General features: G+C 35.8%; 1 protein-coding gene across 1 annotated transcript; it reads right to left on the minus strand.

Moving 5' to 3' along the window:
* Positions 1-446: 446 nt before the first annotated feature.
* On the minus strand, positions 447-14,331 carry LOC128243708 (uncharacterized). The gene is made up of 7 exons (XM_052961628.1): positions 13,930-14,331; positions 10,710-10,994; positions 9,384-9,480; positions 4,097-4,240; positions 2,413-2,588; positions 1,569-1,632; positions 447-985 (listed from the first exon to the last, which is right to left on the minus strand). The coding sequence occupies exons 1-7, from the start codon at positions 13,930-13,932 to the stop codon at positions 957-959; spliced, it is 798 nt and encodes a 265-aa protein (XP_052817588.1). The 5' UTR covers positions 13,933-14,331; the 3' UTR covers positions 447-956.
* Between the last annotated feature and the right edge of the window lie 777 nt (positions 14,332-15,108).

A 15,108-nucleotide genomic window follows, 5' to 3' on the forward strand; every position in this document is an offset into this window, starting at 1 on the left:
TTGAGCAGTGTGTTTGTCTGAATGAAGTAAAGGTTAAGTTCTATCCAGGACATAATCGTACAATAAATGTGGGTATTAAAGGACAAACAAACATGGCATTAGCCATTAGGGCGATTGTTCAGACCTTTGTTAAAGTTAATAACGTGATTTACGATATCGTTGTTAACTTCTAATCGTGTACTATTTGGTAGTGTGTTAAAATATTTGATTAAAACAAGCAAATCTAAAACAGTTGTCTTAAATCTTGTCAGGAACACTGAAGATCACAAGTGTGAAGAGCAGGATAGATATAAAAGTTAAAAACGTTGTTACTTTTAGCAAATTTCTGAACAATCGGCCCATTGTTACCTTCTGTTCAGATGAAGGTGATCACAAGTCACTGCTCTTTTGTATCAGCTCTAGTGTTGTTTCTGAGATCATTGGGAGAAAAAATGTCTTCATTTTGGTAGTTTAATCCATAATTTAGCCTGATTTATTACATCATATTCACAAGGATACATAATTTTATTTTACAGTACAGAAGACAAAATAATATACAGCAGCACTATAAAATCGCATACTCATACAATAAAAAACATGGTCTTGTTTTTGTTTATGACACATGTTAGATTTTATAATATAAAACATACGCAGAAAAAAATATAGATTTGGACTGTGCATATTCAAGAAAAAACATGAAGAAAACAAACACAGATATATGCGACTCTTACACAGAACTCAATATTTGTTTTTTTCTTTTTTTCTTTTCGTGTCACTCGACAACACTGTACATATAAAATAATATGAATAAAGCTTAAGATCACAGGACTCTTGTTTGCAAACATGATTTACAAACTGAAACTAGTCTATAACAACAGCAGTTCTTCATGTGAAACACACGAAGCTTTAAAAGTATCAACGGCACAATCACCAGATGAAGAAACAACTTGGATTCCTCGCTTCTTAATCAAGATAATTCATCGTGCGTTCAATATCGCTTTAAACTCTGAAATGAAAATAATACTTGTCTAAATACATACACGTATTCTTCTTGGTTTTAATTTGGTTTGATAACGACTCATATGTTCTTTAAATAGTATTTGAGAAAGATATTAAAGTGATACTCGAATTTAAAAACAATACAAAATCATGTATAACAAACATAAAGTTCGAGTGATCAACCTTTTACTACTTACAAAATAACGCATTTATGGAAATATTAATAACTGATAACAAGATTGTAACCATGCATCTAATAGCCGAAAACGCACAAATAGTAAATGACTGGTGGGTTCTAAAAGACTTACAGTGATCAACTATCGTCTCATAAGGTAGAAATACGGTGTTTTCTGCACATTTCTTTTAAATTAAACTCGGTATCCTTCATAAGAACCTTTGTTTTTGATATGTCCAGAACAGTGCGTGCTTGTTACACAAAAGGGTCTTTTTGGTACGGAAAAGGGTTGTGATTGGTACGCAATAGAGTCGTGCTTCGTACGGACAAAAATAATGATATGTATGTGTGTATGTAGCGGCTCAGCGCACCCGGAGGTAAAATTAATAGATAGGGCCCCAGAAACTCTACTCACCTCTGTAATCCACCTTCCCGTCTCGGTTGAGGTCAGCTTCGTTTATCATCTTTTTAGCTTCAGACTGGAGTAAAGTAAAAGGAACAAATTGTGTGTGTTTTTCAAAAGCCAGGAGTCAGGACATACAATTTTTTTCTTTCTTTTTGAGGCCTCCAGGACCCCTTTTATTTGCCACGTAATAGGGACCATGGGGTCCGGTAACGTTACTGAACATAAAAATATTTACTATAGATCAATTAAAATGGTCAGAAGAATTTTTTTAAGTTTTAATTAAAAGTAAAGGAGGTTTAAGGAAATGATTGTCTTAAATACTTCATATTTTAAAAAGGGGTCTTGCTCAAGGCTACTGTGGCCTAATATATATGATGAATGGAATACCTTCTATAATGTAACTGAACCATCAACGTCTCCAAAATCTTGAATGTTTGTATTGAAATATATGATGTCATTTGAACCTTTTCAGGGAATAAAACATTTTTAAACCAAAGTCTTTAAGAAAAATGCATGCTAGTTTTTTTCGAACACTTGATAACCCCCGTCTGTGCGTTTGTTGATGAAACCCCTTAAATTACTCATAAATGCAATCGACCTGTTTCAACTGGGCACGAACCTGCGTGATATGTTCCCCGAGTTTCTCGAGCATTGCTCGTCTGAGCATTTAATGAATAAAACACCTTAAACTAATCTTAAAACAATTGAATCGCGAATGTCTCAACTGGGCACAGACCTGCGATATATGTTCCCCGAGTTTCTCGAGCATTGCTCGTCTGAGCATTTAATGAATAGAACACCTTAAACTAATCTTAAAACAATTGAATCGCGAATGTCTCAACTGGGCACAGACCTGCGTGATATGTTCCCCGAGTTTCTTGAGCATCTCATAAAGCTCATCCGGGCAGATGAAGCCGTCACTGTTCTGATCGAAGATGTCAAAGACCTCATGCAACTCCTGCTCAGGGTCGATGGAAAGCTTGGCGGAAAATATCTTCACAAACTCGTCAAAGTCAATGGTGCCCGACTCTGAAACAAGGAATGGATCACATTTTTAAAAAAATCCGCGGCGTTGAACAATTTACATTACGTCATCAAGTAGTGGCATTCAGTTTCAGTTTAAAACGAGGCTTGTCCCGAAAGTGCATATAATTGTTAACTTTTAAAGACGGAATGAAAATAAAATCAAAAAAGGGAAAATATTTAAAATAATCCCTTGCAAGGCGGTTCAAACAAGATTAAACCTTTACATATTTACTTTATAGACACGATAGGTTGTTTCTAGACCCACACCTCGTCACAGTATCAGTATAACTACATCTGCTCTTTGCCAGGGTGAGAAATCACGTGATGTTCAAAGGGGTTCTCACATTGGACCCCACGGGCCACACTCGATGTAAACAAACAAGTAAGTGACGTTATTTTCTAAATAACATTTTCGACAGAAAAGATATGATAATATTTCTTAGCCTATAAAAGACTACGCTGTTTTCTGCTTCTACACTTGTGAACTTTTTTAAACTTGCTTGTATGTTTATGATGCAATCCTTGGCTTAAATTTCAACTTGACGGATTTTTTTAGAACGATGCAACGCTGACCCATGGTTACCCATATGAGAACCCCTTTAAAGTCATGTGATTTCTCACCCTTTTTACAGTTGACATGTAATTTACTGTTTTAAAGTATCGAAATAAATCTGAAGACATTTTAAAGACACAAAGTACATCGAAGCAGGCTTATTTAAACATTATCTCTAAATTGTCCTCAAAATAGGGTGATGTGCGGAGGTATAAGGGGAGATTGGAGCTATTCTAGAAGAAGAACAATATGACTAAGTTTATGGTTCTTGCATGCATTCGTGTGCGCCTGTCATACATTAAATCTTAAACTGTGAATACAAAGACTCGTTCAAGTTTGCGTTTTACAACAGCATGGTGATCGGCAACGCTATCTGACGTCGCCTTTTTTATCCGAAATTAAAATCAAAAAGTGCATACCTTTAGCAAAATCACATCTTAAGCATCTGAATATGTTAGCCAGAGATCACTTAAAGTGTCTTATCTTATATAAATGTTAATTAAATTCGGAAAGTTTCAGAACTATATCGTTTTGCAAAATTATTTCATATGAATTATTTTGGGACAACCCTCGTTTCGTTATGATTCCAGTAAGATTTTTCTACATTCGGTGACCATATAGTTGTCAACCTAATAAATTGTTCGGCGTCTTTTGGCCTTTCACTTTACATGTTTAGGGCTGACTCGGTTGGTCAATTGTATCGGACATTGGTCTCTCTGTTATCGTTTTGTCTTATACATTTGTAATTATAACTGGTTGTTGATGCCGATGCTGATGTTCTGTTGATGATACCACTGATACTGCTAGTATAATAACTAGGTCATATTCGGAGGACACATAACTTAGGGGCGAGTTCCATAAGCGCATGGACCCCGAGTCTGATCTGTCGATGCCCAAGAGCGAACAACAAGCATTTCAAACGAATTACATGTAAAACATTACCAGCAATGTTACTCACGGTCAAGATCAACAGATCGTATAAGCGCCTGGACCTCCATGACGGTCGGTCGCTGTCCCAGAGCGAACAACACGGCCCCTAGCTCCTCCTTGGTGATCATCCCGTCACGGTTCTTGTCAAATATTACAAACGTCTCCTGTAGCTCTGTAATGAAATATCATAATTAATTCAATATATTTGCCATTAGGAACTCCTCGGACATTTTTTTTTATTAAAAACAACATCGGATGTGTGCCGGAACATCAGTAGAAGTAGTTCGAAAAATGTTCAGTTATATCATTAATTAAATGTAGTCTTTAACCTTGTATATGTAGATATAAGTTTAAATTGATTGCCAGTGAAGTGTTTTATTGCGAACATAATTAAGATGCCAAAGAGTCAAATAATTTAAGTTTAGCTGCTGAGTTAAAATTACTACGCGTTCTACCTGCAGCGTAGTTAAAGTGTACCGATTTCTGACATTAGTAACCGTCCACTGATACATCCGAGGTTGTTTTCGTAGAAAATGGCCGAGGCGTTCCGAATGTATCTTTGCTAAAAAAAATGAGAATTTAAACTAATCCTCTGTTAATGTCAGTTTCAATTGGGATAGCGGGGTCCGTACTTTAATATGCTAACTGTTCCAAGGATCTTGTAATTCTATCTCTATTAAACCTATTAGCCTGTCTGGTGTGACTGCCAAGTGTGAGCACGAATGTAACGTGGGTGGTAGGTCGTTAAATGATGCTCTATGTGTATGTTAAAGCTGCACTCTCACAGATTGACCATATTTACAACTCTTTTTTATTTTTTGACTTGGAAAGAGCAAATTGTTTATGACATTTCTGCAAACCAATGATATAAGATTGCTTTCAAAAAATCAGATCGTATATTTTCATATTTCCGTTCAAATATAAAATATAAGTTTTTGACTTATATATAAAAATTTGCGATCTGATCTTTTGTCAGCAGTCTTATATAACTGGTTTCCATGGATTTTCGCAAAAACTGGCTCGTTTCAAGACAAAAAATAGAAATAAATGTCAAAACGTTCTTTGAGAGTGCAGCTTTAAGAGTTCAATTTTGGCGATCTGCATAAAATAAACCTTTCGGTGCTTTCTTCAGAATCGATCTAAGTAAAATTATTAATGAATGAAGAGAAAATTTTAAAAAACTTCAATTGTCACCGGCCCACATAAAAAATGAAAAACATAATCTTGTGAAGCTTTATCAAAGTACCAAACGTCTACCACCACCGAATAATATTGGTAATTTTGGTTTAGCAAAATTAACCATGATAAGAACTGTTGATATTGCCACGGACATGTTATATTACAGTGAGTGAGGAAACGGTTTAATAAGGGGAAACCACTCGTAAATAAATACTACGAAAACAATGAGATAAAAAGTTCCTCGGGGGAAAAAACACTGTAAATAGATCTCTTCAAGGAAAGCGCATGTTTGTGGTCATTATATTTCATATAAATCTTGGTCTTATGCATCTGGGACTTGAAAAGAACATATCTATTATAAAATGTGCAATGCAACGTTCATGAAATAACTGTTGATTTTCTGAAGATAAACTATTTGAGGCGAAAACATACTACATTGTACACAATCGGATCCGGGGGGTGGGGGTGGGGGCGCACCCAGCCAAGTCCATGTCCAAGTTTAATATGTCAATATAAGAGAAAAAAATACGCTCACAATGCACCATTTCGGACAAGAAATTGTTAGAAAAAAACCGTTAACATTTTAAACAATATATGTTTTCAGTTCTGAGTTAGGGGCGAATGTCAAAAGGTTATTACCCTGAATTACGCTCCCTCTTGCGTCAATTCATGGATCCGTCGATGTTGTATTACTGATATAAGTATGTATGCATACATGTACATGGTACCTGCATGTAAAATAACATCTTTGGTGTAATCTGATGGCTGAAAGGATGTTCGTGGGTGTTTGTTTTTGTTTCCGTCTGGTTGCAAACATGTGGTATGCAAAGATAAAGCAGGGAAAGCACGGACAGGTCATTATCTTTCCCAGAGAAAGCTCAAGGCTTGTTTTTCATTAGCATATGTTTCAAAGAACTTCGTGCTGATTAAGATTCAGATCAAGAAAATGAAAACTAGAAATAGACCTTTGGAGCCGTATTCATAAAGCATATTTGTGGAAAAAATCAAGTTAGTGAAAATACGCTATTTTTCTGATGGATTTTAAGATAACTAATAATGTTTTTGCACTAAAATATTTATAAACAACACACAAGAAAAGGGTAAAAGCGATTGTACATGAGAAAATAATACGAAAAATAGTGAGAACCTAACAGAGTCATTGTTCGAAATTCGAAAATTTCAAATTTAAACTTTAAAGCTGCACTCTCACAGTTACACCGCTTTTACAACTTTTATTATTTTTTGTCTTGGAATGAGCCATTTTTAGCGAAAATCCGGTAAAAAACAGGCAAATCCGAGAAACCAGTTATATAAGACTGCTGACAAAAATTAGATCGCAGATTTTTATAATTAAGTTCAAAAATTGATGTTTTATGCATTTTTCTTAAACCATAAGTAACGGTAACGGTTTAAGCCATGAACTATTAATTTTCCAACGGAAATATGAAAAACTACAATTTCATTTTTTTGTCAGCAATCTTATACAATTGGTTTGAAGATGTTTACGCAAAAATTTGCTCTTTCCAAGACAAAAAAATACAAAAGATGCAAAAATGGTAAATCTGTGAGAGTGCAGCTTTAAACTCATCCCTATGTAGATTTATGAATACGGCCACTAAAGTATACAGTTAAACCTGGTTAAACGGTCACCTGCTTTAAAAAGCCACCTGCCTTATCGGGCCACTCAAAATTCCCTCGTACGTTTTTATCATATAAAGTACGTGCATTAAGCGGTCAACTGTCTGAATTAACGAAGCCGCGGTCACTAATTTTTGACCCAATGTAGCCATTTAAACACTAATTAGCGGCCACTAATACCTCGTCACTGACACTCTCGCTAATAGAACTAAGTACTTTTAAAAGATTCATAACCAGTATCAATGTTCGTTGTGACGGTACGTCTATAGTTAACTATAAACTGACCGTAGATGCAAGTCAACATAGACGACGGAAAAAACAAACCCACTGGGTCCGTCACGTGACTTCGTAGAAACCTAATGAAACTTCACCTTACAGATAAGTCTCGTCTTATTTATCAATCAATTGTCATATTCTTGTCCGAAAAGAGCAGCAAAAGCAATATTTGTTGAATTTATACAAATTTAATTATAACCATTGCACTGGAAACTATACTTATATATATTATATAATGTTGACGTAACTTCTTTGTTGGAAATATGTTAACGTATAGTAAATAATTTGCTTGCCTCGAAGTTTCTTTCGCTCAAAATATAATCGACGGTCCCGCCGAGTTTGAGACAACGATTTTCTACTGTACTACGTGCTGGTGACGATTGGTATCATAGAATTGCTTTGAAATATATTTAAAAAAATATATTTCCAAACGCTTAATTAACATACCATCCCGTGACTACTGTTAAAAAAACAATGTAACGTAAGTGACGGTATTAGTTACTACCGTCGGGTATACCTGCAGTTATTATGTGTCAATGGATGGGAATAATTGACAATGTTGTCAAAACCTTTGTACCAATTTCAACGCATGTATTTAATGTGAGGAAAACAGCATATTTCATATTAAAAGGTCTCGTTCAAATATTGTATAGTCAGACATCGATTGTTTTTTGTTTCGTGTGAAATGTGGACAAAATACTCACAATCATTAAACATCATCAAACGCTTAAAATAGAGCTATCTAGTATATGCTTTCGTGAATTATAGAGATTTATCAGTGAAATAAAAATGATATTTTACTGTTTCAATTTTTACCCCGTTCTTAATCGCAAATCAAACGTCGGCGCGCACAGAGCTAGGACACACATTCAACGACTTCATTTCCGAACTGACTACGTTCGCATACAATTTGGTGCGCTTTTCTGGAAAACTACAATAAAATGTCATTTAAAATCCTTTTTAGGCATTTAAAAGAAAGAAAAAAATGTATATTTTGGTGCAAGATCGCAATATGTTTCACCTCGTGTACATCGAAAATAAATAATATCGCTCGTGGCTATGCCATTCGTGAAATCTAGCTGTAGGTGCTTACTCGGTGAAATATATTACGATCTTACCGTGACTGACACAAACAATCGTGAATACCAAAAAAAGTATATAACTCGCAGTTATGCCACTCGTGAAATATAGCTTTTAATGCTCACTCGGTGAAATATATTACGATCTTACACTGAAACAAACAATTATCCTCTAGTTTGTTAATTATGATAAAAAATGTGACAAAATATGCCCCGTTTCACTGAAAAGCGGTAGTACAAGTTATCATGAATTGGAAATTTAGTTATTTAGGCTTGGATTTTTACTTCAGTTGCTTTTTGGCATTTATTCATGTAATATACAGTCGAAACCCGTTAGGTCATTATTCTAGGGACCGACCAAAGTACTTCGAGCCTCGGGAATATCGAGCCAAGCGGGAATTCTTTCTGAATGTGTATTATTCTTTGATAGAAGTCATGTTTACTTTGCTTGTTATTTTCCTGGGTTATCTCCGCTAAAGAAGAGTATTTATTGAATACCTTATTTCTTCCCTGATTTTATATTTACGCAATAAAAATAAAATTATCAACACATAAAAATTATACACGAAAACAGTAAACATAGTTCATAAAATATAAACAAAGCGCAGAACATACAGAAAGCACATTTACATAATTCCGGCCACCTGGCCGTCCTCGCTACTTGTGATCAGACTCGTATTCTGCAAAATTCTGAAGTCGTCTGCAATTTGCGATTAAGATAATAAGTTTCCACGATTCCATTTTTCCCCAAGCGACTCTCAAATCGACCCTCGGTTAATCGAGCCATCCGACCGATTTTTATATAAACATATAAATAAAACAAAATCGGTTGTTTTAATTCAGTTCGAGCCAACGAGGATATCGAGCCAAGCGATATCGAGCGAACGAGTTTTGACTGTATCTCAAAGTCAACAAAACTTAGCAAAAAATCGCCACGTCCATAACATCTTTAAACGAGTGCTGTTAAGTGGTTTCGACTGTTTATAAATATACAAAAATAACATTATTTCTTTACATTGAGTAAATTTGATCTAAACTTGGTATAAACGTTCCCACCGAACTAACTTCGGCTCTTGAAAGGAATGTGTTGGTAGTCGGTGTCCGACGATAACATACATAGTTAACATTAACTTGTGCTCTTACCTTGCAGTTTCTCGTCAGTGATACTGGACTTCCGGTCGGATGCAGGGACCTGCCCTTTCTCCACCGTCTTGTGAATTGGCTTCTTTGCAATGGGTGGCTGTAACATACATGAGTCAATCCAATAGCTGTCAGTGTTTCTTGTCCCATAAATGTACTCCGAATATGGGAGAGCGCAAAACACGCCCATTGAAATAATAATTATCATCACAATTGAATTTTTTTTCAGTGAAAACTTTCACTAAACCTGAATATGATACTATTGACGCAAGGAAAGTACTTATGGAACAGGTGTACAATTTTCACGGTAGAAATCGTTGTCCTAAACCCTAGCAGGTTTTCAAAAGTTGAAATAAATAGCTTCAGTCGAACCACATTGGCTCGAACTCCCAGGGACCGGTGAAAATACATCTAGCCTCGAATCTAGCCTCGAATTCGAACCAAGCGGGAATGGTTACCTTAAGTATATAAATAAATCGGTCCTCTATATCCAGTTCGAGCCAAGCGCGTTCGAGCTAACGGGGTTCGACTGTAAATTGTATGCACTACAACTCGATGGCTTAGCGATGTAATGCCATCAATTTCTATATTAAGTAACAACCGCCTTGCACTAAGCCCGACAACTTAAACATCAGTTCTATGAAATATTGAAAAGTCTGGCGGATCCGTGGTAACTGGTCTAGTGGTCACACTCTTGAATGTCAAGGGGTCGTAAGCTTTTTCCGTAAGATTTCCCGCCGCACCACTAAAATACTTACTGTGTATCGGGGGGGGGGGGGGGGGGGGGACGTTAAATGGGGGTCCCGTGCGGCAGTGCTATACACTGGTACATGTTAAAGAACCAGGGTAGCTCGAAACAGGGTTAAATTCTGTATGTGCACTTCGCTCCAAAATAATCTTATCGGAGCACTCGCCGATTTGGTCTTCCCCGAGTGCGAGTATAAATTAAAGTTACTCACACCCATATTGAAAAGTGAAACCAAAGAATAGCAGATTACCGTATTATACCCGTGTAAAGTATCTTACACTCTCATTAAGTCCCACTGAGTTCATTGTCTGCTCAAATCCTACGTAACAAATACCACATGCAGCTGGCTTATTGTTTATGTGTAAAATATGTTTTAATATCATTTTTGGTACATACTATGAGATCATACAGCGCATCTGCAGAGTTATAATTTATGACTTTCATATATAAATCACAGATATTTTAGACACAAACAATGAGTCAAATGCCTGTGACAGGTATTATTAAACGTTATGGGAAGCTATGTGTGTAGCGAACAAATAATGTCTGCGTACAGGAGGCGGGCCTCATGAAGAGGTTACCTTAGCTTTCGGAGCAGCATCCTTTTCAGCTGGTTTGGTTTTATTCAGCACCACCTTAGGTTTTTCGGCTTTAGTTTCCCTTTTCTCTTCTTCCTTGACGGGCCTCAGATCGGTCTGTGTTTTAACCTCTGACCGGGCCTCCACAACGTTCTCACTCCATACCGTCACCTTGCTGCTGCTGATGGTTGTGCTGCTACTGCTGACGCTGCTGCTCTTGACAGTGCTGCTGCTGCTGCTGTTTGCTGCAGACTGCGCAAATTTTCTTCGCAGCTGTTTAAAAGCTTCCTACAAAATGAAATGAGGCTTTAGAAACAAGGGATCAAGTTCGACTAGTCGATCATGTAACTAGTTTACTGTTGCATTATTGTGCTAGTTGTTAAATGCATATCACCGTCCGAACCTATGAAACGCCAAATCTACATATACTTAAATACATGAAGAAATCTTCAAATAATTTGGGGATCTCCTCAAATAATTAGAGACCTCTTCAAATGAGGATTTGAAGAGCTCTTCAAGTCAACTGAAGACCTCTTCAATTGAATGGAAGAGGTCTCTAATTATTTTTAGCTAAATTTATAGGGTTTAAAAACAAATACAGTTGATGCTCTCGCAAATTGAAATTAGAGAGCTCTTCAGTAAAATTGAATAATACTCTAATCGAAATACTGAGGGCAACACACGATGTGTAGATAGCTCCCATTCTAACAATTCCGTATAAGTTATCCATAAATGATTTGAAGATAGCTCTCATTTATTAATGAGATCTCTTTTAATTTTATCACGGAGAGCATTTATTCGGCTAAATTTTAAACAACACTCACAAAAAAGCAAGAAAAAAAGCAACAACAACATAAAAACAAACACACACTAGAAAAAAAAACACACATAAAATAAAAACGAATACTAAATGGTTGACATCCTATGTAGAATATGGACGCCAGAGCCTTCTTAGTACATTCATAATTGTAAGATAGATTTCAACTGCAAAATAAGAGCGCAAATAAAACTTTATTTCAGTGTGCTGATCATGGGAATCACAATGAATGCAGCACTGCAATGTTACGATATAACGCTTTTTAAGATAATGCTTAACTGTATTGCTTTTAACATGTTCGAACCACTGACATATTTATTTATATATGTACATGTATATGCACTCTCTCATTTCACAATTATTGCCATGCCATGTATTATGATATTGAAAAAACGATGAACGGTATATGTTCAAGTTAACAAAAAATGTTCTGTTCTGTTCTGTTCATCATTTCCTAATATCAAATGCCAAGAATACTAGTACAAAGCATATTGTTTGCACTTGTGTTCTGTAGTCGGATTTATAGTAAAAGCAAATAAAAAATATTCGGCAATATCATTGTTCCTATAAACTGAGTTGTTGTTGTTTTTCGCTCTGGAAGCCCAAACCCTATCCGTCCATGGACGCTAAACATAGGAACGATTTGGTATGGCCTTATTCCGATTACTTTACAGAACATGACTATTGCACATGCCTAGGTATCAAGGGTAAAATATACTGTGAAAAGATGAATGGTATATTTTTGCATAATGTGGATCAGTATTGCACCGGCTTGTAACAACATCCATACAGCCATGCATTCCATGGAATCTTGACAATGCCTGTTCAGTGTTTGTAGATTCGTTCCAAGGAATTACATGTATCGTCTGGCATACAGCCATGCCCTCATTCTTAGAAATAACAGGAACTGTATATGACCTATAGATCTTTACAAATGATTTCCAAGCTTTTTATTTCAAGAATTAGAGAAAAGGTACCATGTATCATACATGTTGCCTGGTAGATATAAATATACAGACGAAACCCCGTTGGCTCGAAATCCCATGGACCCCGAGAGATTTGATATATATATACATACGAGAATACTAGTCAAATGGTGTATCCTAATTAAATCCACTAGCGGATTTAGGTTGATAACACCCAAATCTCCCATGACCTGTTTAAGCCTATTTTGAGGGTTCGTTGGATAGGGGCGCGAAAGCTCGAGGTCCGCCCGTGAAGTGCCACCACTCTAACGTCAAATCCTGGAACCGCCCCTGGGGTCCTAATTGGAAGTATTAGTACTCTACCAGACTGAGTAATGGCGGGTAATGCTCTCATAAAATGTATTCCTCTTCTGCACTCTAAAAATAAGTCATTGTTACACAAGCTGGCTGTATTTCCTATAAAGGTAAATCAGATTACAGACTATGCAGTGAGCATTATAGTCCAACTGAAACTGGTTATTAACTGCTCTCTTGTTATAATATGTTTGTAATCATGTTAATTTATCTATCCTGTTGTGCATGTTATGGTGATGGATTCACGGTTTTGGTGCTCATAAGCTGTATGTTCTTGTATCTAAATAAATGTTCTGTTCTGTTCTGTTTTTTTTTGTCTTTTTCGTTTGCAGTCCAAATCAATAGGACAAGAACCAGTATGTTTGTAATAAATAACTCCATAAACCATTTAATATTACCTGAAATATAAATGTGCCAAAATACGTCTCGGCGTGTTAACAACTGTTTTAATTTAAACCGTAGCGTAGAGAATTCATCAAATATTTGAGGTGAACAATCTTTTACGTTTTATTACCTGCCGAGATTTGTATCTATACGTAATGGGGTAATAAACGAGGCACTTCATCAGTTAATGGAGGCAGTTATGAATTTCCACGAGATCGTTTTATCAAGATCAGTTTCAGAAGGTAACGAGAAACGTAAATACATCTTTTGTAAACTGATTTGTACGCCGGTACGTTCAAATTCGTTTTTTTTTATTATGATTAGTATTAAAGCCGATTTAGTGCATGTCACTCGTACGCTCAGCAACGTATGCGGTCAGTACGGGGATCAAATATGTGGCCCTCTGCTGTTGCAAAACAGCTTTGTTGTACCAACGGAGCTAATAACCTGCTTGGATAACCCACATAAATGTACTTTAAGCCCTGAGCCGGGGTCGTACCGAACTTAACATGCATTATTTCAAGCTAGTGTAAGTCGCTATAGTACTTGATATATTTTGGTCATTTTAAGTACCATTCAAATATGTTTTCTTTAAATGTTTCTAAGCAAACCGTGACTTCTACATATACTTAGTTACTGCCTAGGGCGTAAGATCATCGCAGGCAAGTGACGCCACCAAAGCGATAAAAGCCTAACAAAGTGGCATATTTACATGTTACAACGGTGACACTTAGTGACTTACCATTATGAACGTTCCTGCAAGATCAATGTCCAATTACTCTAGTTTTCGCATGGCAATAGTTGTGTTGTGTACTCCACAAGTTTTCACATGCTTCCGTTTGTGATTGATTAGTAAACTATTATCACTGTACATGTATTTCATGAACTGCCTCACAAGAAAAGAAAACGTTTCGCTGCCTTCGCCAATAAATCAGATAATTTCCAAAATGGCAAATTGCGATTAAACGTCTGGGGGTTTTCTGTATAATTTCAACACTTATTACTCAGAATCCGCTTTGATTTCACAAGGGAATCTCCAATTATTTAGTTGATATTATCACACAACAAGAGTCGGTATACACCAAACATCTGGCATGAGTCAGGAATGATTTCCAACGAATAGATTTCCTTGTACCTTATTCACTGGAGCAAGTCGAGGGCTGAAAGCGAAAAGGTTCTATCTGCATTTTATAAAATTTTACAGGAGAAGCAAAAAACTATCTCTTTTTGTATATATTGTATAAAATTGTACAATACTTTGTTAACTAAAGGAAAATCACCTGTTTTAAAGTATACCTGTCTTTATATATATAAAATATGAAAGACAATAAAGATATTTAAGAAAAATGCACATAGAACTTTTTCGCACTTAAATCTGGTTGACCTCTTTTAAGTGCGAAAAAGTTCTAAGTGATATTTTAAGTGACAGCAAATCATTATTTTTAAACCTCACTTACTTTTTTATGTTTTTCTTTCATTTGAAATTCAGCAACAAAAAAAGATGAAGAATTCGTCACATAGAACCTTTTCGCACATTTTTTTTTTTTCCTTTTTATTTTTTTTTAGTGCGAAAAAGTTCTAAGTGATTATTAAAGACCTCTTAAAAGATCTTGGTTGCGAACAAAATATACTTTTAAAACCACATTTCATGCTGACAAATAGTGAATTGTAAAAAAGTGCTTAAATAAGGATTCTAACTAGTAAGTTCTCAAAAACAAAACAAAAATAGTTTCATTTTGAGTTTATTTCTACTGTATGTCAAGTATTTATAACTCCTGTGTAATGCAATGTAGATTGCACACGTATATTGCAGTTACTTTATTTTTTTTTGCTGTAAATTGATAGTTTTTTTTATATAAATATTGAAAGGGTTGTAAAGGATAATACATTATCGCTTTAAAAATGAAACTGGACTATTGAA

Source organism: Mya arenaria, chromosome 8, assembly GCF_026914265.1.
Source record: "Mya arenaria isolate MELC-2E11 chromosome 8, ASM2691426v1".
Classification (NCBI taxonomy): domain Eukaryota; kingdom Metazoa; phylum Mollusca; class Bivalvia; order Myida; family Myidae; genus Mya; species Mya arenaria.

Excerpts from the sequence above, each read along its gene's own strand:
- LOC128243708 (XM_052961628.1), bottom strand. Across the intron at positions 2,589-4,096 it reads ACGATCTGTTGATCTTGACC|AGTCGGGCACCATTGACTTT; the intron begins GTGAGTAACATT and ends TCCTTGTTTCAG. Across the intron at positions 1,633-2,412 it reads TCGGGGAACATATCACGCAG|TCTGAAGCTAAAAAGATGAT; the intron begins GTCTGTGCCCAG and ends ACTTTACTCCAG.